This window comes from Oncorhynchus mykiss, chromosome 2 (genome assembly GCF_013265735.2).
Source record: "Oncorhynchus mykiss isolate Arlee chromosome 2, USDA_OmykA_1.1, whole genome shotgun sequence".
Classification (NCBI taxonomy): domain Eukaryota; kingdom Metazoa; phylum Chordata; class Actinopteri; order Salmoniformes; family Salmonidae; genus Oncorhynchus; species Oncorhynchus mykiss.
The window spans coordinates 98,239,643-98,267,237 of NC_048566.1; the positions used below are offsets into that span (position 1 = coordinate 98,239,643).

Sequence of the window (27,595 nt, forward strand, 5' to 3'; positions counted from 1 at the left end):
CTGTGGGCTACAGTGTGCTGTAGCTGGTCTGTGAGTTGAGTTCCAGCTGTGGACTACAGTGTGCTGTAGCTGGTCTGTGAGTTGAATTTCAGTTGTGGTATACAGTGTGCTGGTCTGTGAGTTGAATTTAAGCTGTGGTATACAGTGTGCTGGTCTGTGAGTTGAATTCCAGCTGTGCTATACAGTGTGCTGGTCTGTGTGTGCTATACAGTGTGCTTGTCTGTGAGTTGAATTTCAGCTGTGGGCTACAGTGTGCTGTAGCTGGTCTGTGAGTTGAGTTCCAGCTGTGGGCTACAGTGTGCTGTAGCTGGTCTGTGAGTTGAGTTCCAGCTGTGGACTACAGTGTGCTGTAGCTGGTCTGTGAGTTGAATTTCAGCTGTGCTATACAGTGTGCTGGTCTGTGAGTTGAATTTCAGCTGTGCTATACAGTGTGCTGGTCTGTGAGTTGAATTTCAGCTGTGCTATACAGTGTGCTGGTCTGTGAGTTGAATTTCAGCTGCGGCTTGTAACACAGTTGTTATCTGTGTGTGTTGCAGCTGGTCTGTGAGTTGCCCTCCACAGCACAGGAAATTCTTAGAACACTCTGTCTTTGTGTGTTCAATGTTGTCTTGTGTCTTTATACCATGTCTATACAATGTAGTGTGTACTGCAGTAGCTAGTTAGCTGTTTAGCATGCACAACCACTTCAAACAGCACCACAGCAGCAGCAGAGCCCAGGGCTCATTCTCTCTTAATTGGAGGTTCATTAAGGGACATGCTGCTCCTCAGGGGAGAACTGTATTTTTTTTTTCTCTCTCTCTCTCTCTCTCTCTCTCTCTCTCTCTCTCTCTCTCTCTCTCTCTCTCTCTGTCTCTCTCTCTCTCTCTCTCTCTCTCTCTCTCTCTCTCTCTCTCTCTCTCTCTCTCTCTCTGTCTCTCTCTGTCTCTCTCTGTCTCTCTCTCTCTCTCTGTCTCTTCCGTTCTCTCTCTCATCTCTCTCTATTTCTCTCCTATCTATCGCTTTCTCTCCTGTCTGTTTCTCCCCCCTCTCTCACCCTCTCTTTCTCTCTCGAATGTCTCACGTTGAGTGGTTTACATGCTGAGACTCATTTAATGGAGTTATTCTGCGGAAATATGAAAATGAGATTGAGATGGAGAGTCACGTTACTCAAGCATGTGCTTGTGTGTGTGTGTGTGTGTGTGGTCCTTCCCTCCTTGTCAGGGGTATTAGCATGCTCCCGCTGCACGGTGGAGTGGGGACAATCAACCTGGTCCCTAGGGGTCAATTATAGGTGATCATTCAATGGCATTGAAGAGGGGTCAAGTTCCCTCCTCATGAACCCAGCAGTGTCTCAGGGATGAATTATGACTTGGCATGCATATGCATGACTCATGTCTGAGGGGGGGGGGGGGGGGGACACACCCTATAACCTATGGGCTCTGGTCTAAAGTAGTGCACTATATAGGGAATAGGGTTCTATAGGGCTCTGGTCTAAAGTAGTGGACTATATAGGGAATAGGGTTCTATAGGGCTCTGGTCTAAAGTAGTGGACTATATAGGGAATAGGGTTCTATAGGGACCTGGTCTAAAGTAGTGCACTATATATAGGGAATAGGGTTCTATAGGGACCTGGTCTAAAGTAGTGCACTATATATAGGGAATAGGGTTCTATAGGGACCTGGTCTAAAGTAGTGCACTATATAGGGAATAGGGTTCTATAGGGCTCTGGTCTAAAGTAGTGCATTATATAGGGAATAGGGTTCTATAGGGACCTGGTCTAAAGTAGTGCACTATATAGGGAATAGGGTTCTATAGGGACCTGGTCTAAAGTAGTGCACTATATAGGGAATAGGGTTCTATAGGGCTCTGGTCTAAAGTAGTGCATTATATAGGGAATAGGGTTCTATAGGGACCTGGTCTAAAGTAGTGCACTATATAGGGAATAGGGTTCTATAGGGCTCCGGTCTAAAGTAGTGCACTATATATAGAATAGGGTTCCATTCGGCTCATAGCAGACACAGTGTCCTTGTCCTGCTGGTACTGAAGGGGGGATAGAGGTGAGATGGTGGGTGTGATAGGGAGGAAACAGAGGAATAGAGTCACTTCATTACTGTCCTAGGTGGAGGCAGGAGATAGAAGGGGGAACAGGAAGAGATAGAGGGGGTGGTACAGGGAGATAGATGGGTGGTAGGGAGAGATAGAGGGGTGGTAGGGAGAGATAGATGGGTGGTGGGGGGGGGATAAAGGGGTGGTAGGGAGAGATAGATGGGTGGTGGGGGGGATAAAGGTGGAGATAGAGCAGGAGGAGGACATGTGAATAGAGTCACTTCATTACTGTCCTAGGTGGAGGCAGGAGATAGAAGGGGGAACAGGAAGAGATAGAGGGGGTGGTACGGGGAGATAGATTGGTGGTAGGGGGAGATAGATTGGTGGTGGGGGGGGGATAGAGGGGTGGTACGGGGAGATAGATGGGTGGTAGGGGGAGATAGATGGGGGATAAAGGTGGAGATAGAGCAGGAGGAGGACATGCGAATAGAGTCACTTCATTAATCGTGCTGAAAGTGTCACCCTCTTGGGTCACCCTGAAAACCCCATCCAGCCAAGTGTGTCCTTTTGTTAAAGAGAACACACTGCCGCTCTGTTTTTCATTTAACCGTTGCAGGTTATCATTATTTGAAATCAAATCTATATGGCAAAAGAGATCCGTCTGTGTGTAATTGTGTTTCTATGTCTCTTCCGTTTCTCATCATAATGGCAAGATGCTGATTGGCTTGGCCCGTGATGCTGATTGACCTGTGATGCTGATTGACCTGTGATGCTGATTGGCCTGTGATGCTGATTGGCCTGTGTAAAGTGCAGATAGTTTGGACTGTAGCTTAAGATAGGGTGGAGCCATGTGCCCAGCCAATCGGCTCTCTCTCCCGTCTCTCAGAACCCACAGAGTTAGAGGAGGGTTTGTTTTGAGGGCAGAGGGGGTGGTAAGGGGAGATAGAGGGGTGGTAGGGGGAGATTAGAGGGGTGGTAGTGGGAGATAGAGGGGTGGTAGGGGGAGATAGAGGGGTGGTAGGGGGAGATAGAGGGGTGGTGGGGGGAGATAGAGGGAGTGGTAGGGGGAGATAGAGGGGGTGGTAGGGGGAGATAGAGGGAGTGGTAGGGGGAGATAGAGGGGTGGTAGGGGGAGATAGAGGGGTGGTAGGGGAAGATAGAGGGAGTGGTAGGGGGAGATATAGGGGTGGTAGGGGGAGATAGAGGGGGTGGTAGATGGAGATAGAGGGGGTGGTAGATGGAGATAGAGGGGGTGGTAGGGGGAGATAGAGGGGTGGTAGGGGGAGATAGAGGGGGTGGTAGGGGGAGATGGAGGGGGTGGTAGGGGGAGATAGAGGGGTGGTAGGGGGAGATAGAGGGGGTGGTAGGGGGAGATAGAGGGGGTGGTAGGGGGAGATGGAGGGGGTGGTAGGGGGAGATGGAGGGGGTGGTAGGGGGAGATAGAGGGGTGGTAGGGGGAGATAGAGGGGTGGTAGGGGGAGGTACGGGGAGATGGAGGGGGTGGTAGGGGGAGATGGAGGGGGTGGTAGGGGGAGATAGAGGGGTGGTAGGGGGAGATAGATGGGGTGGTAGGGGGAGATAGATGGGGTGGTAGGGGGGTGGTAGGGGGAGATAGAGGGGGTGGTAGGGGGAGATAGAGGGGGTGGTAGGGGGTTGATCGAGGGGGTGGTAGGGGGAGATAGAGTGGGTGTTAGGGGGAGATAGAGGGGGTGGTAGGGGGTTGATAGAGGGGGTGGTAGGGGGAGATAGAGTGGGTGTTAGGGGGAGATAGAGGGGGTGGTAGGGGGAGGTAGGGGGAGATAGAGTGGGTGTTAGGGGGAGATAGAGGGGGTGGTAGGGGGTTGATAGAGGGGGTGGTAGGGGGAGATAGAGGGGGTGGTAGGGGGAGATAGAGGGGGTGGTAGGGGGAGATAGAGGGGGTGGTAGGGGGAGATAGAGGGGGTGGTAGGGGGTTGATAGAGGGGGTGGTAGGGGGAGATAGAGTGGGTGTTAGGGGGAGATAGAGGGGGTGGTAGGGGGAGGTAGGGGAGATAGAGTGGGTGTTAGGGGGAGATAGAGGGGGTGGTTGGGGGAGATAGAGGGGGTGGTTGGGGGAGATAGAGGGGGTGGTAGGGGGAGATAGAGGGGGTGGTTGGGGGAGATAGAGGGGTTGGTAGGGGGAGATAGAGGGGGTGGTAGGGGGTTGATAGAGGGGGTGGTAGGGGCGTTTGTTTTGAGGGCAGAGGGGGAAGTCCCTTTCATTACTGGGAGAACAGTCATGTAGGTTCATCTGGGACTGTGTCCTCGTTACGGAGCTCTGCTAACTGTCTCTCTGTTCCCCACCCGAAAGCGCATCTAGGATCTGTTCTCTCTATACTCAAGAGAAAACCTCAGCCAATCTGTTCCCGGATCAGTAGCGACTAGCTGACCACAGAGTGTAAACATGTCTTTGAGATGGGTCTTGTGCCGCGTGGCAAAGATCTGTGACATCCACAACGGGACAAGCTGTAGACTAGAGGGCTGAGGGAGTGAGCTGGTGTGTGTGTGAGAGAGAGAGAGAGTGTGTGTGTGTGTGTGTGTGTGTGTGTGTGTGTGTGTGTGTGTGTGTGTGTGTGTGTGTGTGTGTCTGTGTGTGTGTGTCTGTGTGGGTGTGAGTGTGTGAGTGTGAGTGTGTGTCTGTGTGGGTGTGAGTGTGTGAGTGTGTGTGTGTGTCTGTGTGTGTGTGAATGTGTGTAACTGGGGGGAAGAGAGAGAGTGAACTAGCATTGAATGGCTGATACAGAACTGTACCTCAGGCCACGGCATTTTAATAATGTCTCTTTCATCAGACACAAAACAACTATTCTCACTGACACAGCATCTGCGCTGATCACACTGCAGTAGTGTCTTGTCTCTGTGCATCAGTGTCCATCTCAGTAGTGTCTTGTCTCTGTGCATCAGTGTCCATCTCAGTAGTGTCTTGTCTCTGTGCATCAGTGTCCATCTCAGTAGTGTCTTGTCTCTGTGCATCAGTGTCCCTCTCAGTAGTGTCTTGTCTCTGTGCATCAGTGTCCCTCTCAGTAGTGTCTTGTCTCTGCATCAGTGTCCATCTCAGTAGTGTCTTGTCTCTGTGAGTCAGTGTCCATCTCAGTAGTGTCATGTCTCTGTGCATCAGTGTCCCTCTCAGTAGTGTCTTGTCTCTGCATCAGTGTCCATCTCAGTAGTGTCTTGTCTCTGTGCGTCAGTGTCCCTCTCAGTATTGTCTTGTCTCTGTGTGTCAGTGTCCCTCTCAGTAGTGTCTTGTCTCTCTGCATCAGTGTCCCTCTCAGTAGTGTCTTGTCTCTCTGCTGCAAGGTCCCTCTCAGTAGTGTCTTGTCTCTCTGCATCAGTGTCCCTCTCAGTAGTGTCTTGTCTCTCTGCATCAGTGTCCCTCTCAGTAGTGTCTTGTCTCTGTGCATCAGTGTCCCTCTCAGTAGTGTCGTGTCTCTGCATCAGTGTCCATCTCAGTAGTGTCTTGTCTCTGTCTCTCTACTGTGTCATGTGGTTCAGTATGATGTGTTCTGTGGTTCAGTACAGTGTGATGTGTTCTGTGGTTCAGTTCAGTATGATGTGTTCTGTGGTTCAGTACAGTATGATGTGTTCTGTGGTTCAGTTCAGTATGATGTGTTCTGTGGTTCAGTACAGTATGATGTGTTCTGTGGTTCAGTACAGTATGATGTGTTCTGTGGTTCAGTACAGTGTGATGTGTTCTGTGGTTCAGTTCAGTATGATGTGTTCTGTGGTTCAGTACAGTATGATGTGTTCTGTGGTTCAGTACAGTATGATGTGTTCTGTGGTTCAGTACAGTGTGATGTGTTCTGTGGTTCAGTACAGTATGATGTGTTCTGTGGTTCAGTTCAGTATGATGTGTTCTGTGGTTCAGTACAGTGTGATGTGTTCTGTGGTTCAGTACAGTGTGATGTGTTCTGTGGTTCAGTACAGTATGTTGTGTTCAGTACAGTGTGATGTGTTCTGTGGTTCAGTACAGTGTGATGTGTTCTGTGGTTCAGTACAGTGTGATGTGTTCTGTGGTTCAGTACAGTATGATGTGTTCTGTGGTTCAGTTCAGTATGATGTGTTCTGTGGTTCAGTACAGTATGTTGTGTTCAGTACAGTGTGATGTGTTCTGTAGTTCAGTACAGCGTGATGTGTTCTGTGGTTCAGTACATTATGATGTGTTCTGTGGTTCAGTACAGTGTGATGTGTTCTGTGGTTCAGTACAGTGTGATGTGTTCTGTGGTTCAGTACAGTATGATGTGTTCTGTGGTTCAGTTCAGTATGATGTGTTCTGTGGTTCAGTACAGTATGTTGTGTTCAGTACAGTGTGATGTGTTCTGTAGTTCAGTACAGCGTGATGTGTTCTGTGGTTCAGTACATTATGATGTGTTCTGTGGTTCAGTACAGTATGATGTGTTCTGTGGTTCAGTACAGTGTGATGTGTTCTGTGGTTCAGTACAGTATGATGTGTTCTGTGGTTCAGTTCAGTATGATGTGTTCTGTGGTTCAGTACAGTATGTTGTGTTCAGTACAGTGTGATGTGTTCTGTGGTTCAGTACAGTATGATGTGTTCTGTGGTTCAGTTCAGTATGATGTGTTCTGTGGTTCAGTACAGTATGATGTGTTCTGTGGTTCAGTACAGTGTGATGTGTTCTGTGGTTCAGTACAGTATGATGTGTTCTGTGGTTCAGTTCAGTGTGATGTGTTCTGTGGTTCAGTACAGTGTGATGTGTTCTGTGGTTCAGTACAGTATGATGTGTTCTGTGGTTCAGTTCAGTATGATGTGTTCTGTGGTTCAGTACAGTATGATGTGTTCTGTGGTTCAGTACAGTATGATGTGTTCTGTGGTTCAGTACAGTGTGATGTGTTCTGTGGTTCAGTACAGTGTGATGTGTTCTGTGGTTCAGTACAGTATGTTGTGTTCTGTGGTTCAGTACAGTGTGATGTGTTCTGTGGTTCAGTACAGTATGATGTGTCCTGTGGTTCAGTACAGTGTGTTGTGTTCAGTACAGTGTGATGTGTTCTGTGGTTCAGTACAGTGTGATGTGTTCTGTGGTTCAGTACAGTGTGATGTGTTCTGTGGTTCAGTACAGTGTGATGTGTTCTGTGGTTCAGTTCAGTGTGATGTGTTATGTGGTTCAGTACAGTGTGATGTGTCCTGTGGTTCATTCATCACCGTTGCCCTAGAGCACACAAAAAACTATACATACAGTACCTCGGCCTAAACATCAGAGCCACAGGTATCTCCCAGAAAGCCGTGAACGATCTGAGAGACAAGACAAGGGCATTCTATGCCATCAAAAGGAACGTGAAATTCTACATCCCAATTAGGATCTGGCTAAAAATACTTGAATCAGTCATAGAGCCCATTGCCCTTTATGGTTGTGAGGTCTGGGGTTGACTCACCAACCAAGAATTCACAAAATGGGACGAACACCAAATTGAGTCTCTGCATGCAGAATTCTGCAAAAATATCCTCCGTGTACAAAGTAGAGCACCAAATAATGCATGCAGAGCAGAATTAGGCCGATACCCACTAATTATCAAAATCCAGAAAAGAGCTGTTAAATTCTACAACCACCTAAAAGGAATCGATTCCTAAATCTTCCATAACAAAGCCATCACCTACAGAGAGATGAACCTGGAGAAGAGTCCCCTAAGCAAGCTGGTCCTGGGGCTCTGTTCACAAACAGACCCAACAGAGCCCCAGGACAGCAACACAATTAGACCCAACCAAATCATGAGAAAACAAAAATATAATTACCTGACACATTAGAAAGAAAAAAACAGAACAAACTAGAATGCTATTTGGCCCTACACAGAGAGTACACAGCGGCAGAATACCTGACCACTGTGACGGACCCAAAATTAAGGAAAGCTTTGACTATGTACAGACTCAGTGAGCATAGCCTTGCTATTCCGTAGGCAGACATGGCTCTCAAGAGAAGACAGGCTATGTGCTCACTGCCCACAAAATGAGGTGGAAACTGAGCTACACTTCCTAACCTCCTGCCAAATGTATGACCATATTAGAGACACATATTTCCCTCAGATTACACAGATCCACAAAGAATTCGAAAACAAATCCAATGATGATAAACTCCCATATCTACTGGGTGAAATTCCACAGTGTGCCATCACAGCAGCAAGATTTGTGACCAGTGAAGAACAAACACCATTGTAAATACAACCCATATTTATGCTTATTTATTTTCCCTTGTGTACTTTGACTATTTGCACATAATATGTAATAATATATATTCTTTTGAGTGTAATGTTTACTGTCCATTTTTTATTGTTTATTTCACTTTTGTTTATTATCTATTTAATTTACTTTGTAAATATATGTTTCCCATGCCAATAAAGTCCTTGAGTCGAAATTGAATTGAGAGAGAGAGAGAGAGAGACAGACACAGAGAGAGAGAGAGAGAGAGAGAGAGAGAGAGAGAGAGAAAGAGAGAGAGACAGAGAGAGAGAGAGAGAGAAAGAGAGAGAGAGAAAGAGAGAGAGACAGAGAGAGAGAGAGAGACAGACAGAGAGAGAGAGAGACAGAGAGAGAGAAAGAGAGAGAGAGAAAGAGAGAGAGAGACAGAGAGAGAGAGAGAGAGAGAGGGAGAGAGAGAGACAAGCAGACAGAGAGAGAGAGAGCTCAGAAATTTTGTTTGGAGCTTTAAACGTGTTAGGCTGAGAGACTTTTCAGCCATCCATCTCCCCCTTCCTCCTCCTCCTCCTCCTCCTCCTCCTCCTCCCCTTCCTCCTCCTCCTCCTCCCCTTCCTCCTCCTCCTCCTCCTCCCCTTCCTCCTCCTCCCCTTCCTCCTCCTCCTCCTCCTGCATCCCTCGGGCCTGTATTAAATGGTTTCCCTCTCATTCAAGGGGATTGAAGATAGGGAACAGGAGGGATAAGAGAAAGAAGACCTCTTGACACTTTCCCTCTGTGCGCTGTAATATATGCATATCTCAATTTAGACCTCCGGTAAAGGGGGGGTCAGGGAGTTTGTGTGTGTGTGTGTGTGTGTGTGTGTGTGTGTGTGTGTGTGTGTGGGGCTGATTTTAAAGGTTCACTGGCTACGAGGGGCGAGGCTATCTGGCTCTTAGTGAATCGTCAGGAGGGCTGATCAATACCTAAGCGTATTATGATGATTGAGAGGAGGTATTTAACCAAGCTTCTAAATCAATTTCCTCTGTCTCTATGGAAAGGATGGAAGGATGGAGGGAAGGACAGAGTGAGGGAGGGAAGGAGGGAGGGAAGGATGGAAGGAGGGAGGGAAGGACGGAAGGAGGGAGGGAAGGAGGGAGAGAAGGATGGAGGGAAGGACGGAAGGAGGGAGGGAAGGATGGAGGGAAGGACGGAAGGAGGGAGGGAAGGAGGGAGGGAAGGATGGATGGAGTGAAGGACGGAAGGAGGGAGGGAAGGAAGGGAGGGAAGGATGGAGGGAAGGACGGAAGGAGGGAGGGAGGGAAGGACGGGGTGAGGGAGGGAGGGAGGGAGGGAGGGACGAAGTGAGGGAAGGAAGGAGGGGAAGGATGGAGGGAGGGAGGGAGGGAGGGAGGGAGGGAGGGAGGGAGGGAGGGAGGGAGGGAGGGAGGGAGGGAGGGAGGGAGGGAGGGAGGGAGGGAAGAACGGAGTGAGGGAGGGAAGGAAGGACGGAGTGAGGGGAGAAGGAGGGAGGGAAGGATGGAGAAGAGGAGAGAATAATCATCTGTGACACAGACTAGGAAAATGAAGGAAGTTAAAGGCTACAGTACTTTATGCACTCTGACGTACACAGGAGCACTGGAGCACAGGAGCACAGTGAGGTACCCAGTCTGTACTTAGAGCTCTCTTGTTAAAGTATCTATTTCATACAGTAATTATCGGTTAATATTTCATAAAAAATATTGTGCACCGCCCTATGGGACTCCCAATCACAGCCGGATGTGATACAGCCTGGATTTGAACCAGGTACTGCAGTGTCACCTCTGGCACGGACATGCAGTGCCGCTGCGCCACTCGGGAGCCCCGATGAGCCACTCTGGGGCCCCGATGAGGTCATGTTCCTTGAGGAAATAGCGTTTTTTTTAAACAGTCTGAATAATAGTTTGGTTTTTTAAAGTGTTTTTTTTTTCCCTCAAATTTTTGCATTGGAAACAAATATGAGTATAGGATGAGTCAACAATATTATTTAGATATAATGTTAACAGAATATGAAAGTGAGATTGGACAGTTTAGTCAGCGCTGGTTCACTCTGCATGATCTAAGGGGCATCCTCTTGTAAGGGCCCTCTTTCTTGTAATGTAATGAGGGCCAAGGACCCGCCCCTTTCTCGCAAGGCTATCCCTCTACCCGACACCAACACACTCTCTCTGATGAAGCCCATCCAGAAAGCATTCCATCCTAATGAAGGACAACACTTTTATTTTAAATCAGGACACCATGTCGGTCCTGTCCTTCTGTCCTGTTCCTGTGACACACACTAACACAAACACACACGCACACACACACACTAACACACACACACACACACACACACACACACACACACACACACACACACACACACACACACACACACACACACACACACACACACCTGTAAGAACACACACACATCTGTAAGAACACACACCCCCTTCGCCCCTATATATTACACCCCTGGGTACTGTCATAAACACTAGCAAAGGAAACCCATGAGGCAGCTGTATTAAAGGGGCTTTGGGAAGGATCTTTCATTCATTATTTGACAGTAACTATCTGGAACTGTTCTAAATGTTATAATTCTTTATATTATTTAAATTGATAGATATAACTCAGGTTTCAATCTGGAAGAGAATAAATTACACGGAAGAGCTGAACACCCAACGCTAGCCATCCAGGTACCTGGTTCAAATCCAGGCTGTAACTCATCCGGCCGTGATCGGGAGTCCTAGAGGGTGGGGGCACAATTGGGCCCAGCGTCGTCCGGGTTTGGCCTGGGGTTGGCTGTCATTGTAAATAAGAATTTGTTCTTAACTGTTTTGCCTAGTTAAATAAAAGGTTAAATAAAATACTAAGAAAACAAATGGGGATTGTAGGAGTTGTGAACAGACCTGATCTGGGCAACCACATGAACTCTCACACTCTGCCAAGCTGTTCAAGTTGAAATGGCTTCCATTTTCCGGGTCTTTCTTTCTGGCTTCGAACTGTAATCTCCTAATCTTCTGGCTGCCTTTTCCTCTAGTCTGATCTGCTGTGAAAACTCCTCCCGACACTCTCTCTCTCTCTTCTCACTCTGAGGCACTCTCTCTCTCCTCACTCTGAGGCACTCTCTCTCTCTTCTCAATCTGAGGCACTCTCTCTCTCTTCTCAATCTGAGGCATTCTCTCTCTCTCTTCTCACTGAGGCACTCTCTCCCTTCTCACTCTGAGGCGCTCTCTCCCTTCTCACTCTGAGGCACTCTCTCCCTTCTCACTCTGAGGCACTCTCTCTCTTTTCTCACTCTGAGGCACTCTCTCTCTTTTCTCACTCTGAGGCACTCTCTCTCTTCTTACTCTGAGGCACTCTCTCCCTTCTCACTCTGAGGCACTCTCTCTCTCTCTCTCTCTCTTCTCACTCTGAGGCACTCTCTCTTCTCACATGAGGCACTCTCTCTCTCTCTTCTCAATCTTAGGCACTCTCTCTCCTCACTCTGAGGCTCTCTCTCTCTCTCTCCTCACTCTGAGGCTCTCTCTCTCTCTATCCTCACTCTGAGGCACTCTCTCTCTCTTCTCACTCTGAGGCACTCTCTCTCTTCTCACTCTGAGGCACTCTCTCTATCTCTCTTCTCAATCTGAGGCACTCTCTCTCTCTCTTCTCACTCTTAGGCACTCTCTCTCCTCACTCTGAGGCACTCTCTCTCTCTTCTCACTCTGAGGCACTCTCTCTCTTCTCACTAAGGCACTCTCTCTCTCTTCACACTGAGGCACTCTCTCTCTCTTCACACAGAGGTACTCTCTTGAGTCAGTGGTTAAGACCAGGGCACTATCTATCGATCCAGGGCTTTGAGGGATTTGAGCAGCAGGTGAGATGACTGGAGCCTCAGCTGTGATTTGAACCTGTCTAATCCTGTCTGATGGATGCTGTTTGGTTCAGTCTGAAAGGGGGATGGAAGATGTTTGGTTCAGTCTGAAAGGGGGATGGATGATGTTTGGTTTAGTCTGAAAGGGGGATGGAAGATGTTTAGTTCAGTCTGAAAGAGGGATGGATGGATGATGTTTGGTTCAGTCTGAAAGGGGGATGGAAGATGTTTAGTTCAGTCTGAAAGGGGGATGGATGATGTTTGGTTCAGTCTGAAAGGGGGATGGAAGATGTTTAGTTCAGTCTGAAAGAGGGATGGATGGATGATGTTTGGTTCAGTCTGAAAGGGGGATGGATGATGTTTAGTTCAGTCTGAAGGGGGATGGATGATGTTTGGTTCAGTCTGAAAGAGGGATGGATGATGTTTGGTTCAGTCTGAAGGGGGATGGATGATGTTTGGTTCAGTCTGAAGGGAGATGGATGGATGATCTTTGGTTCAGTCTGAAGGGGGATGGATGATGTTTGGTTCAGTCTGACGGGGGATGGATGATGTTTGGTTCAGTCTGAAAGGGGGATGGATGGATGATGTTTGGTTCAGTCTGAAAGGGGGATGGATGATGTTTAGTTCAGTCTGAAAGAGGGATGGATGATGTTTGGTTCAGTCTGAAAGGGGGATGGATGATGTTTGGTTCAGTCTGAAAGGGGGATAGATGATGTTTGGTTCAGTCTGAAAGGGGGATAGATGATGTTTGGTTCAGTCTGAAAGGGGGATGGATGGATGATGTTTGGTTCAGTCTGACGGGGGATGGATGATGTTTGGTTCAGTCTGAAAGGGGGATGGATGGATGATGTTTGGTTCAGTCTGACGGGGGATGGATGATGTTTAGTTCAGTCTGACGGGGGATGGATGATGTTTAGTTCAGTCTGACGGGGGATGGATGCTGTTTGGTTCAGTCTGACGGGGGATGGATGCTGTTTGGTTCAGTCTGAAAGGGGGATGGATGATGTTTGGTTCAGTCTGACGGGGGATGGATGGATGATGTTTGGTTCAGTCTGAAAGGGGGATGGATGCTGTTTGGTTCAGTCTGAAAGGGGGATGGATGGATGATGTTTGGTTCAGTCTGAAAAGGGGATGGATGATGTTTGGTTCAGTCTGAAAGGGGGATGGATGATGTTTGGTTCAGTCTGAAAGGGGGATGGATGCTGTTTGGTTCAGTCTGAAAGGGGGATGGATGCTGTTTGTTTCAGTCTGAAAGGGGGATAGTTTTGCTAGTAAATATGAACCTACGTTGTCAGTTACAATTTGAGGTATGTGGTTGTGACATTACAGACGTGTTCGCTGCCCCAACCTGTACTGTAGGGTTCTGGTTTCTGGGGATGGTGGAGAAAGTGTTGCTGGCGCAGGATATCCTGTGGAGATAATGTGTCTGTTTTTTCCTGTTGAGATTGTATTGGCTGAAATGACACGCCTGTGTGGGCTAGATACTCACTTCGTGCGTGCTACATTTGACAGGAAAAAAAGTCATTAAAAAAAGTGGGAGCTTTGAGTTTTGTGTTTTCTTGACAGAACCGAATCCATTTAAGTGACTGGTCTGTCTATGTGTGTATGTATAGTGTGTGTGTGTGTGTGTGTGTGTGTGTGTGTGTGTATAGAGTGTGTAGAGTGTGTAGAGTGTGTGTGTAAGGTGCATGCGTGCGTCTGTGTGCCTGCGGCAGAATCTATAAAATGTGTGTGTGTTCTCTTGGCAGAACAGAATCTTGTTCGACTGACTGGTCTGTACCTGTGTTCTGTGCAAGCATTGGCATAACTCATTAACTTAACCTGTTTCTGTGTGTTGTCTCTGTCTCTCAGGGGTTAGGGGAGGCTTCAGCGAGAGGGACAGCCATGGACGGAGACTGTCTGAGCTGTATCAAATACCTCATGTTCGTCTTCAACTTCCTGATCTTCGTAAGTATTCTCCCGGTGTGCTTTTCTCCCTATAGTATACACGTCGTTGTTAACTCCTCCCATTTGATACGATTGAATAGATCACGTTTTTTGAGGCAGATTGAGTTGCAGGTCTTTGGTCTCAGGCTTGAGAAACATTGGTCATCATTTCCTTTCTCCGACAAAACAGATCCTCCCACGAGGCAATAACATGGACTCTCTAAACCTCCGTGCATCCAAAATAAATAGCCTCTTATAACATTTAACACATTTTTTTTTTTTTTTTTTTTTTTAAATGTGACATTCATCGAAGAAACCCAATTATTTCCCGGGAGGAAGAAATGGTTTTAGAAGTGAATGTATGAGGCTCCTATCTCTACCCCCCTCCCCTCCTCCTCAATATCCCCCTTTATTCTTAATCAATGGAGAGTCACCCACTGGGGTTTAGTGATAGAGGGAGGTTGGTTGGGAGGATGGGGGGGGGGGGGGTGAAGAGGGGGAGGAGGGAAAGGGGGATTCACTTTGAGAGGTAGAGGAAAGACAGAAAGGTAGCTGAAGCACCCCACTGACCTACGTTATAGGCCTTAACCCCCTGCTGAGGCATAAAGACTAGAAGACCTCTCCAGCTCCCCTCATTCCTCCTTCTCAGCTCTCTCTCTCTCTCTCTCTCTCTCTCTCTCTCTCATTCCTCCTTCTCAGCTCTCTCTCTCTCTCTCTCTCTCTCTCTCTCTCTCTCTCTCTCTCCCCCTCCTTCCTTTCATCCTCCATGGTTAACTATTTCGTGGTTTTATTTTGGCTAGGGGAGAGTTTATATAGTATGTTAATGTTTGAACAATATGTATTGCAAATGTCCTCACCTAAATACAACCGTTATCTGTTTTGGTAAAAACATCTGAGGGATGGGGCTGGAGAATTATAACCACTCTCAAATTCATAGACACAAGGACTGACCACCCATGATATATTAAAAAAAAATTAACCAACGATGCAATATAGTGTTTGTTTACATTTTCTTTGTTTACAAACATTGGAGTAAAACAAGAATATAGTTTGGATGCTTTTAGATGAACTAACTTCAAAGTAATGACTCGGGACGTCGGGTTTGATACGAAAGCTTCTTTTAGTAATAACACTTGTTCACGTTACATTTAACAACTTTGTTTTGGTACAGAGGTAAGATGGTAGCGGAAAGTCAGAACACAATCACTGCACCTGCACATAATTGGCGCGTTCTCTCTCATTCCTGCCGCAAGGCATTCTGGGACTTGCAGTCAAAAAGCGTATTTCAACACAACCCAATACAATTACATATGTAAATAACTGTAAAGAAATATCTTTAGATACAGCTCAATGAATAAACTTACAGTTGAACTCCCTCCTCCCTCTCCCCCATCCCCTTCTCCCTCCATCCCTCCCTCTCCCCATTCCCTCTCCCCCATCCTTCCCTCCTCCCTCTCCCCCATCCCCTTCTCCCTCCATCCCTCCCTCTCCCCATTCCCTCTCCACCCATCCTTCCCTCTCCCCCATCCCCTTCTCCCTCCATCCCTCCCTCTCCCCATTCCCTCTCCCCCCATCCTTCCCTCTCCCTCTCCCCATCCCCATCCCCTTCTCCCTCCATCCTTACCTCCTCCCTCTCCCTCTCCCCCATCCCCTTCTCCCTCCACCCCTCCCTCTCCCAATTCCTTCTCCCTCCATCCTTCCCTCTACCTCCTCCCTCTCCCCATTCCTTCTCCCTCCATCCTTCCCTCTCCCTCCTCCCTCTTCCTCTCCCCCATCCCCTTCTCCCTCCATCCCTCCCTCTCCCCATTCCCTTCTCCCTCCATCCCTCCCTCTCCCCATTCCCTCTCCCCCCATCCTTCCCTCTCCCTCCATCCCTCCCTCCTCCCACTCCCTCTCCCCCATCCCCTTCTCCCCCCATCCCTCCCTCTCCCTCCATCCCTCCCTCTCCCTCCTCCCTCTCCCCCATCCCCTTCTCCCTCCATCCTTCCCTCTCCCTCCATCCCTCCCTCTCCCTCCTCCCTCTCCCCCATCCCCTTCTCCCTCCCTCTTTGGGGAGGTTTTCATTGGCCTGTCTTAAGGGTTTCCCACCTGTGTTCTCTTTCTTCCATGAATTGTAATGAATTATGCGCATATAAACTAATATAATAGTATGTGCTATCTGGTATCCTTGGGACGTCCCAACTCTGACATCAACCATTTCAAGTTGACATTTAAAGGGTTAAGGTTGGGGGTAGATAAGGGTTAAGGTTAGGGTTAGGGTTAGAGTAGGGGTTAAGGTTATGGTTAGGTAAGGGTTAAGGTTAGGTAACGGTTAAGGTTCGGGTTAGGTAAGGATTAAGGTTATGGTTAGGTAAGGGTTAGGGTTAGAGTTAGAGTAGGGGTTAAGGTTAGGGTTAGGTAAGGGTTAAGGTTAAGGTTAGGGTTAGAGTTAGTTAATCAGAGGGTTAAGGTTAGGGTTAGGGTTAGGTAATCAGAAGGGCTAATATCAAAACTATCCCAAGGATACCGGATAGCACTAATCCTAAACTAAACCCTCCCTCTCTTTCTCTTAGCTGGGAGGCTCCTTCCTCCTGGGTGTAGGGGTGTGGGTGCTGGTGGATCCTACAGGCTTCAGGGAGATCATTACAGCCAACCCTCTGCTCTTCACTGGGGTCTACATCATCCTGGCCATGGGGGGAATGCTCTTCCTCCTGGGATTCCTGGGCTGCTGCGGAGCCATCCGGGAGAACAAGTGTCTGCTCCTCTTTGTAAGGCAACTGTGACGGGTGTTTGCGTGTGTCGGTGGGGATATATATGTGCGTGTGCGTGTGTGTGTTTGTGTGTGTGTGTGTTGATGTTTGTCTGTTCGTTCTATACAGTATATATAGTGTATCTTTGGTCATGCATTTTATTTTTTGACGTGTCATGGTGGCCTGAGACAGAAAGAAGCCATTGTAGAACAGAGAGAACATCCTGTCATCCCGAGGCCTCCCATGTAGCAGGGCCTCATGCATAGTTAATGTTGAGTGGGCTCTGTCAGATTGTGATTTTTAGTGACACACACTCACTTTCCCTAACACTCACTCTCTGTTACTCTCTCTCTCTCTCTCTCCCTTTATCTGTCTCCTTCTCTCTTCTTTCACTCGACCCCCCCCCTCTCTCTCTCTCTCCCCCATTATCTGTCTCCTTCTCTCTCCTTTCACTCTACCCCCCCCCCTCTCTCTCTCTCTCTCTCTCTCTCTCTCTCTCTCTCTCTCTCTCTCCTTCTCTCTCCTTTCACTCTACCCCCTCTCTCTCTCTCTCCTCTCTCCTTTCACTCTACCCCCCTCTCTCTCTCTCTCCCCCATTATCTGTCTCCTTCTCTCTCCTTTCACTCTACCCCCCTCTCTCTCTCTCTCTCCTTCTCTCTCCTTTCTCTCTACCCTCCTCTCTCTCTCTCTCCTTCTCTCTCCTTTCACTCTACCCCCCTCTCTCTCTCTCTCTCTCTCTCTCTCTCTCTCTCTCCTTCTCCTCCTTTCACTCTACCCCCCCCTCTCTCTCTCTCTCTCTCTCTCCTTCTCTCTCCTTTCACTCTACCCCCCCCCTCTCTCTCTCCCATTTGTCCCTGCAGTTCTTCATGCTCATCCTGGTTATATTTCTGGCAGAGTTGGCTGCAGCCATCTTGGCCTTCATATTCCGGGAGCATGTGAGTACCTAGAACCACTGACCAACCACTGTTCCTGTTACCATGACAACCACTGTTCCTGTTAACCAATACAACCACTGTTCCTGTTATCAAGCAAACCACTGTTCCTGTTACCATGACAACCACTGTTCCTGTTATCATGACAACCACTGTTCCTGTTATCATGACAACCACTGTTCCTGTTACCCAATACAACCACTGTTCCTGTTAACCAATACAACCACTGTTCCTGTTAACCAATACAACCACTCTTCCTGTTAACCAATACAACCACTGTTCCTGTCATCATGACAACCACTGTTCCTGTTATCATGAAAACCACTGTTCCTGTTAACCAATACAACCACTGTTCCTGTTACCCAGTACAACCACTGTTCCTGTTATCATGACAACCGCTGTTCCTGTTAACCAATACAACCACTGTTCCTGTTATCATGACAACCACTGTTTCTGTTAACCAATACAAACACTATTCCTGTTAACCAATACAACCACTGTTCCTGTTAACCAATACAACCACTGTTCCTGTTATCACTACAACCACTGTTCCTGTTAACCAATACAACCACTGTTCCTGTTAACCAATACAACCACTGTTCCTGTTATCATGACAACCACTGTTCCTGTTAACCAATACAACCACTGTTCCTGTTATCATGACAACCACTGTTCCTGTTAACCAATGTAACCACTGTTCCTGTTACCCAATACAACCACTGTTCCTGTTACCCAATACAACCACTGTTCCTGTTGTCATGACAACCACTGTTCCTGTTAACCAATACAACCACTGTTCCTGTTAACCAATACAACCACTGTTTCTGTTAACCAATACAACCACTGTTCCTGTTAACCAATACAACCACTGTTCCTGTCATCATGACAACCACTGTTCCTGTTAACCAATGCAACCACTGTTCCTGTTACCCAATACAACCACTGTTCCTGTTATCATGACAACCACTGTTCCTGTTAACCAATGTAACCACTGTTCCTGTTACCCAATACAACCACTGTTCCTGTTAACCAATACAACCACTGTTCCTGTTAACCAATACAACCACTGTTTCTGTTAACAAATACAACCACTGTTCCTGTTAACCAATACATCCACTATTCCTGTTGTCACTACAAACACTGTTCCTGTTTTCACTACAAACACTGTTCCTGTTAACCAATACAACCAGTACAACCACTGTTCCTGTTATCATGATGATACAGTACTCTAGTCCCTCTGACCATAACAGACCTAACATGAACGTCGTCCATGTTCCTGTCTAGCTGACCAGAGAGTTCTTCACTAAGGAGCTGAAGAGACACTACCAGGGATACAACAACACTGATGTCTTCACCGGAACCTGGAACGCCGTCATGAACAGCGTAAGGGCCAATACACGGTAAGGTTGAGGTCAATTCCATTCCAACCAATCAGGTCACTTCCAGAATGTGACTGACCTCAAATGGACTTGAACCCAACCCTGATACTTGGTACATGTATACAACACTTACTGCGACGGACACTTTCAACCAAAGCCACTTAACGCGGCTCTGCATTTTTTTCCCTTCCGTATCTGTATGTGATTCCTGTGGGAATTGAACCATCAACCTCTGTGCCCCCCCCCCCCAGTTTGACTGCTGTGGAGTGAACAGCCCAGAGGACTTTGAGGAGAGCCTGTTCCGGTTGATCAACCCCAACGAGATGGTCCCTGCAGCCTGCTGCAGGAGGGGCAGCCAACCAGGAGACTCGGCATACGTCAACCAGGACGAGTGTCTAATGGGGAAAATGCTCTTCCGAAACAACAAGGTGGGTAGTGGTCTGTGTGTGTGTGTGTGTGTGCGTGCGTGCGTGCGTGCGTATGTGTGCGTGCGTGTGTGTAGTCTTCAGTACAACTTCCACAGACCCACTCCTTGTGAGAAAAAAAGTGGTGTCTGATGGTCCTACAGAGTTCAGCGGTGTCTGATGGTCCTATCGAGTCCAGTGGTGTCTGATGGTCCTACCGAGTTCAGTGGTGTCTGATGGTCCTATCGAGTCTAGTGGTGTCTGATGGTCCTATCGAGTCTAGTGGTGTCTGATGGTCCTATCGAGTCTAGTGGTGTCTGATGGTCCTACCGAGTTCAGTGGTGTCTGATGGTCCTATCGAGTCCAGTGGTGTCTGATGGTCCTACCGAGTTCAGTGGTGTCTGATGGTCCTATCGAGTCTAGTGGTGTCTGATGGTCCTACCGAGTCCAGTGGTGTCTGATGGTCCTTTCGAGTCCAGTGGTGTCTGATGGTCCTACCGAGCCCAGTGGTGTCTGATGGTCCTATTGAGTCCAGTGGTGTCTGATGGTCCTACCGCGTTCAGTGGTGTCTGATGGTCCTACCGAGTTCAGTGGTGTGTGATGGTCCTACCGAGTCCAGTGGTGTCTGATGGTCCTACCTAGTCCAGTGGTGTCTGATGGTGCTATGGAGGCCAGTGGTGTCTGATGGTGCTATGGAAGCCAGTGGTGTCTGATGGTCCTACCGAGTCAAGTGGTGTCTGATGGTCCTACCGAGTCCAGTTGTGTCTGATGGTCCTACCGAGCCCAGTGGTGTCTGATGGTCCTACCGAGTTCAGTGGTGTCTGATGGTCCTACCGAGTTTAGTGGTGTCTGATGGTCCTACAGAGTTCAGTGGTGTCTGATGGTCCTACCGAGCCCAGTGGTGTCTGATGGTCCTACCGAGTTCAGTGGTGTCTGATGGTCCTATCGAGGCTAGTGGTGTCTGATGGTCCTATCGAGTCTAGTGGTGTCTGATGGTGCTACCGAGTTCAGTGGTGTCTGATGGTCCTACCGAGCCCAGTGGTGTCTGATGGTCCTACCGAGTTCAGTGGTGTCTGATGGTCCTATCGAGGCTAGTGGTGTCTGATGGTCCTATCGAGTCTAGTGGTGTCTGATGGTGCTACCGAGTTCAGTGGTGTCTGATGGTCCTACCGAGTCTAGTGGTGTCTGATGGTGCTACCGAGTTCAGTGGTGTCTGATGGTGCTACCGAGTCTAGTGGTGTCTGATGGTCCTACCGAGTTCAGTAGTGTCTGATGGTCCTATCGAGTTCAGTGGTGTCTGATGGTCCTACCGAGTCTAGTGGTGTCTGATGGTCCTACCGAGTTCAGTAGTGTCTGATGGTCCTATCGAGTTCAGTGGTGTCTGATGGTCCTACCGAGCCCAGTGGTGTCTGATGATCCTACCGAGTTCAGTGGTGTCTGATGGTCCTATCGAGTCTAGTGGTGTCTGGTGGTCCTATCAAGTCTAGTGGTGTCTGATGGTGCTACCGAGTTCAGTGGTGTCTGATGGTCCTACCGAGTCTAGTGGTGTCTGATGGTGCTTCGGAGTTCAGTGGTGTCTGATGGTCCTATTGAGTCTAGTGGTGTCTGATGGTGCTACCGAGTCCAGTGGTGTCTGATGGTGCTACCGAGTTCAGTGGTGTCTGATGGTCCTATCGAGTTCAGTGGTGTCTGATGGTCCTACCGAGTTCAGTGGTGTCTGATGGTTCTACCGAGCCCAGTGGTGTCTGATGGTCCTACCGAGTTCAGTGGTGTCTGATGGTCCTATCGAGTCTAGTGGTGTCTGATGGTCCTATCGAGTCTAGTGGTGTCTGATGGTGCTACGGAGTTCAGTGGTGTCTGATGGTCCTATTGAGTCTAGTGGTGTCTGATGGTGCTACCGAGTCCAGTGGTGTCTGATGGTCCTACCGAGTTCAGTGGTGCCTGATGGTCCTATCGAGTCTAGTGGTGTCTGATGGTCCTATCGAGTCTAGTGGTGTCTGATGGTGCTACCGGGTTCAGTGGTGTCTGATGGTCCTATCAAGTCTAGTGGTGTCTGATGGTGCTACCGAGTTCAGTGGTGTCTGATGATCCTATTGAGTCTAGTGGTGTCTGGTGGTGCTACCGAGTCCAGTGGTGTCTGATGGTGCTACCGAGTTCAGTAGTGTCTTATAGTCCTATCGAGTTCAGTGGTGTCTGATGGTCCTACCGAGTTCAGTGGTGTCTGATGGTCCTATCGAGTCTAGTCGTGTCTGATGGTCCTATCGAGTCTAGTGGTGTCTGATGGTGCTACCGAGTTCAGTGGTGTCTGATGGTCCTATTGAGTCTAGTGGTGTCTGATGGTGCTACCGAGTTCAGTGGTGTCTGATAGTCCTATCGAGTTCAGTGGTGTCTGATGGTCCTACCGAGTTCAATGGTGTCTGATGGTCCTACCGAGCCCAGTGGTGTCTGATGGTCCTATTGAGTCTAGTGGTGTCTGATGGTGCTACGGAGTTCAGTGGTGTCTGATGTTCCTACCAAGTCTAGTGGTGTCTGATGGTGCTACGGAGTTCAGTGGTGTCTGATGGTCCTATTGAGTCTAGTGGTGTCTGATGGTGCTACCGAGTCCAGTGGTGTCTGATGGTCCTACCGAGTTCAGTGGTGTCTGATGGTCCTATCGAGTTCAATGGTGTCTGATGGTGCTATCGAGTCCAGTGGTGTCTGATGGTCCTACCGAGTTCAGTGGTGTCTGATGGTCCTATCGAGTCCAGTGGTGTCTGATGGTTCTATCGAGCCCAGTGGTGTCTGATGGTCCTACCGAGTTCAGTGGTGTCTGATGGTCCTATCGAGTCCAGTGGTGTCTGATGGTCCTACCGAGTTCAGTGGAGTCTGATGGTGCTATCGAGTCCAGTGGTGTCTGAAGGTGCTACCGAGTCCAGTGGTATCTGATGGTGCTACCGAGTCCAGTGGTGTCTGATGGTCCTATCGAGTTCAGTGGTGTCTGATGGTCCTACCGAGTTCAGTAGTGTCTGATGGTTCTACCGAGCCCAGTGGTGTCTGATGGTCCTACCGAGTTCAGTGGTGTCTGATGGTCCTATCGAGTCTAGTGGTGTCTGATGGTCCTATCGAGTCTAGTGTTGTCTGATGGTGCTACGGAGTTCAGTGGTGTCTGATGGTCCTATTGAGTCTAGTGGTGTCTGATGGTGCTACCGAGTCCAGTGGTGTCTGATGGTCCTACCGAGTTCAGTGGTGCCTGATGGTCCTATCGAGTCTAGTGGTGTCTGATGGTCCTATCGAGTCTAGTGGTGTCTGATGGTGCTACCGGGTTCAGTGGTGTCTGATGGTCCTATCAAGTCTAGTGGTGTCTGATGGTGCTACCGAGTTCAGTGGTGTCTGATGATCCTATTGAGTCTAGTGGTGTCTGGTGGTGCTACCGAGTCCAGTGGTGTCTGATGGTGCTACCGGGTTCAGTGGTGTCTGATGGTCCTATCAAGTCTAGTGGTGTCTGATGGTGCTACCGAGTTCAGTGGTGTCTGATGGTCCTATCGAGTCTAGTGGTGTCTGATGGTGCTACCGAGTTCAGTGGTGTCTGATGGTCCTATTGAGTCTAGTGGTGTCTGATGGTGCTACCGAGTTCAGTGGTGTCTGATAGTCCTATCGAGTTCAGTGGTGTCTGATGGTCCTACCGAGTTCAATGGTGTCTGATGGTCCTACCGAGCCCAGTGGTGTCTGATGGTCCTATTGAGTCTAGTGGTGTCTGATGGTGCTACGGAGTTCAGTGGTGTCTGATGTTCCTACCAAGTCTAGTGGTGTCTGATGGTGCTACGGAGTTCAGTGGTGTCTGATGGTCCTATTGAGTCTAGTGGTGTCTGATGGTCCTACCGAGTTTAGTGGTGTCTGATGGTCCTACCGAGTTCAGTGGTGTCTGATGGTCCTACCGAGTTTAGTGGTGTCTGATGGTCCTACAGAGTTCAGTGGTGTCTGATGGTCCTACCGAGCCCAGTGGTGTCTGATGGTCCTACCGAGTTCAGTGGTGTCTGATGGTCCTATCGAGGCTAGTGGTGTCTGATGGTCCTATCGAGTCTAGTGGTGTCTGATGGTGCTACCGAGTTCAGTGGTGTCTGATGGTCCTACCGAGCCCAGTGGTTTCTGATGGTCCTACCGAGTTCAGTGGTGTCTGATGGTCCTATCGAGGCTAGTGGTGTCTGATGGTCCTATCGAGGCTAGTGGTGTCTGATGGTGCTACCGAGTTCAGTGGTGTCTGATGGTCCTACCGAGTCTAGTGGTGTCTGATGGTGCTACCGAGTTCAGTGGTGTCTGATGGTCCTACCGAGTCTAGTGGTGTCTGATGGTCCTACCGAGTTCAGTAGTGTCTGATGGTCCTATCGAGTTCAGTGGTGTCTGATGGTCCTACCGAGTCTAGTGGTGTCTGATGGTCCTACCGAGTTCAGTAGTGTCTGATGGTCCTATCGAGTTCAGTGGTGTCTGATGGTCCTACCGAGCCCAGTGGTGTCTGATGATCCTACCGAGTTCAGTGGTGTCTGATGGTCCTATCGAGTCTAGTGGTGTCTGGTGGTCCTATCAAGTCTAGTGGTGTCTGATGGTGCTACCGAGTTCAGTGGTGTCTGATGGTCCTACCGAGTCTAGTGGTGTCTGATGGTGCTTCGGAGTTCAGTGGTGTCTGATGGTCCTATTGAGTCTAGTGGTGTCTGATGGTGCTACCGAGTCCAGTGGTGTCTGATGGTGCTACCGAGTTCAGTGGTGTCTGATGGTCCTATCGAGTTCAGTGGTGTCTGATGGTCCTACCGAGTTCAGTGGTGTCTGATGGTTCTACCGAGCCCAGTGGTGTCTGATGGTCCTACCGAGTTCAGTGGTGTCTGATGGTCCTATCGAGTCTAGTGGTGTCTGATGGTCCTATCGAGTCTAGTGGTGTCTGATGGTGCTACGGAGTTCAGTGGTGTCTGATGGTCCTATTGAGTCTAGTGGTGTCTGATGGTGCTACCGAGTCCAGTGGTGTCTGATAGTCCTACCGAGTTCAGTGGTGCCTGATGGTCCTATCGAGTCTAGTGGTGTCTGATGGTCCTATCGAGTCTAGTGGTGTCTGATGGTGCTACCGGGTTCAGTGGTGTCTGATGGTCCTATCAAGTCTAGTGGTGTCTGATGGTGCTACCGAGTTCAGTGGTGTCTGATGATCCTATTGAGTCTAGTGGTGTCTGGTGGTGCTACCGAGTCCAGTGGTGTCTGATGGTGCTACCGAGTTCAGTAGTGTCTTATAGTCCTATCGAGTTCAGTGGTGTCTGATGGTCCTACCGAGTTCAGTGGTGTCTGATGGTCCTATCGAGTCTAGTCGTGTCTGATGGTCCTATCGAGTCTAGTGGTGTCTGATGGTGCTACCGAGTTCAGTGGTGTCTGATGGTCCTATTGAGTCTAGTGGTGTCTGATGGTGCTACCGAGTTCAGTGGTGTCTGATAGTCCTATCGAGTTCAGTGGTGTCTGATGGTCCTACCGAGTTCAATGGTGTCTGATGGTCCTACCGAGCCCAGTGGTGTCTGATGGTCCTATTGAGTCTAGTGGTGTCTGATGGTGCTACGGAGTTCAGTGGTGTCTGATGTTCCTACCAAGTCTAGTGGTGTCTGATGGTGCTACGGAGTTCAGTGGTGTCTGATGGTCCTATTGAGTCTAGTGGTGTCTGATGGTGCTACCGAGTCCAGTGGTGTCTGATGGTCCTACCGAGTTCAGTGGTGTCTGATGGTCCTATCGAGTTCAATGGTGTCTGATGGTGCTATCGAGTCCAGTGGTGTCTGATGGTCCTACCGAGTTCAGTGGTGTCTGATGGTCCTATCGAGTCCAGTGGTGTCTGATGGTTCTATCGAGCCCAGTGGTGTCTGATGGTCCTACCGAGTTCAGTGGTGTCTGATGGTCCTATCGAGTCCAGTGGTGTCTGATGGTCCTACCGAGTTCAGTGGAGTCTGATGGTGCTATCGAGTCCAGTGGTGTCTGAAGGTGCTACCGAGTCCAGTGGTATCTGATGGTGCTACCGAGTCCAGTGGTGTCTGATGGTCCTATCGAGTTCAGTGGTGTCTGATGGTCCTACCGAGTTCAGTGGTGTCTGATGGTTCTACCGAGCCCAGTGGTGTCTGATGGTCCTACCGAGTTCAGTGGTGTCTGATGGTCCTATCGAGTCTAGTGGTGTCTGATGGTCCTATCGAGTCTAGTGTTGTCTGATGGTGCTACGGAGTTCAGTGGTGTCTGATGGTCCTATTGAGTCTAGTGGTGTCTGATGGTGCTACCGAGTCCAGTGGTGTCTGATGGTCCTACCGAGTTCAGTGGTGCCTGATGGTCCTATCGAGTCTAGTGGTGTCTGATGGTCCTATCGAGTCTAGTGGTGTCTGATGGTGCTACCGGGTTCAGTGGTGTCTGATGGTCCTATCAAGTCTAGTGGTGTCTGATGGTGCTACCGAGTTCAGTGGTGTCTGATGATCCTATTGAGTCTAGTGGTGTCTGGTGGTGCTACCGAGTCCAGTGGTGTCTGATGGTGCTACCGAGTTCAGTAGTGTCTTATAGTCCTATCGAGTTCAGTGGTGTCTGATGGTCCTACCGAGTTCAGTGGTGTCTGATGGTCCTATCGAGTCTAGTCGTGTCTGATGGTCCTATCGAGTCTAGTGGTGTCTGATGGTGCTACCGAGTTCAGTGGTGTCTGATGGTCCTATTGAGTCTAGTGGTGTCTGATGGGGCTACCGAGTTCAGTGGTGTCTGATAGTCCTATCGAGTTCAGTGGTGTCTGATGGTCCTACCGAGTTCAATGGTGTCTGATGGTCCTACCGAGCCCAGTGGTGTCTGATGGTCCTATTGAGTCTAGTGGTGTCTGATGGTGCTACGGAGTTCAGTGGTGTCTGATGTTCCTACCAAGTCTAGTGGTGTCTGATGGTGCTACGGAGTTCAGTGGTGTCTGATGGTCCTATTGAGTCTAGTGGTGTCTGATGGTGCTACCGAGTCCAGTGGTGTCTGATGGTCCTACCGAGTTCAGTGGTGTCTGATGGTCCTATCGAGTTCAATGGTGTCTGAAGGTGCTATCGAGTCCAGTGGTGTCTGATGGTCCTACCGAGTTCAGTGGTGTCTGATGGTCCTATCGAGTCCAGTGGTGTCTGATGGTTCTATCGAGCCCAGTGGTGTCTGATGGTCCTACCGAGTTCAGTGGTGTCTGATGGTCCTATCGAGTCCAGTGGTGTCTGATGGTCCTACCGAGTTCAGTGGAGTCTGATGGTGCTATCGAGTCCAGTGGTGTCTGAAGGTGCTACCGAGTCCAGTGGTATCTGATGGTGCTACCGAGTCCAGTGGTGTCTGATGGTCCTATCGAGTCCAGTGGTGTCTGATGGTCCTATCGAGTTCAGTGGTGTCTGATGGTCCTACCAAGCCCAGTGGTGTCTGATGGTCCTATCGAGTCCAGTGGTGTCTGATGGTCCTACAGAGTTCAGTGGTGTCTGATGGTCCTACCGAGCCCAGTGGTGTCTGATGGTCCTACCGAGTTCAGTGGTGTCTGATGGTCCTATCGAGGCTAGTGGTGTCTGATGGTCCTATCGAGTCTAGTGGTGTCTGATGGTGCTACCGAGTTCAGTGGTGTCTGATGGTCCTACCGAGTCTAGTGGTGTCTGATGGTCCTACCGAGTTCAGTAGTGTCTGATGGTCCTATCGAGTTCAGTGGTGTCTGATGGTCCTACCGAGTTCAGTGGTGTCTGATGGTCCTACCGAGCCCAGTGGTGTCTGATGATCCTACCGAGTTCAGTGGTGTCTGATGGTCCTACCGAGTCTAGTGGTGTCTGGTGGTCCTATCGAGTCTAGTGGTGTCTGATGGTGCTACCGAGTTCAGTGGTGTCTGATGGTCCTACCGAGTCTAGTGGTGTCTGATGGTGCTTCGGAGTTCAGTGGTGTCTGATGGTCCTATTGAGTCTAGTTGTGTCTGATGGTGCTACCGAGTCCAGTGGTGTCTGATGGTGCTACCGAGTTCAGTGGTGTCTGATGGTCCTATCGAGTTCAGTGGTGTCTGATGGTCCTACCGAGTTCAGTGGTGTCTGATAGTTCTACCGAGCCCAGTGGTGTCTGATGGTCCTACCGAGTCTAGTGGTGTCTGATGGTCCTACCGAGTTCAGTAGTGTCTGATGGTCCTATCGAGTCTAGTGGTGTCTGATGGTCCTATCGAGTCTAGTGGTGTCTGATGG

General features: G+C 49.2%; 1 protein-coding gene across 2 annotated transcripts in view; it reads left to right on the forward strand.

Moving 5' to 3' along the window:
• LOC118943874 (tetraspanin-18-like) overlaps positions 1–27,595 on the forward strand; it is a 107,782-nt gene that overhangs the window by 77,981 nt on the left and 2,206 nt on the right. For both annotated transcript variants that reach the window (XM_036960371.1, XM_036960365.1), the window contains 5 exons: positions 13,885–13,980; positions 16,512–16,706; positions 17,549–17,623; positions 18,905–19,003; positions 19,251–19,427. In XM_036960371.1, the coding sequence (XP_036816266.1) occupies positions 13,885–13,980; positions 16,512–16,706; positions 17,549–17,623; positions 18,905–19,003; positions 19,251–19,427 (642 nt within the window). The remainder of the gene's footprint in view (positions 1–13,884; positions 13,981–16,511; positions 16,707–17,548; positions 17,624–18,904; positions 19,004–19,250; positions 19,428–27,595) is intronic.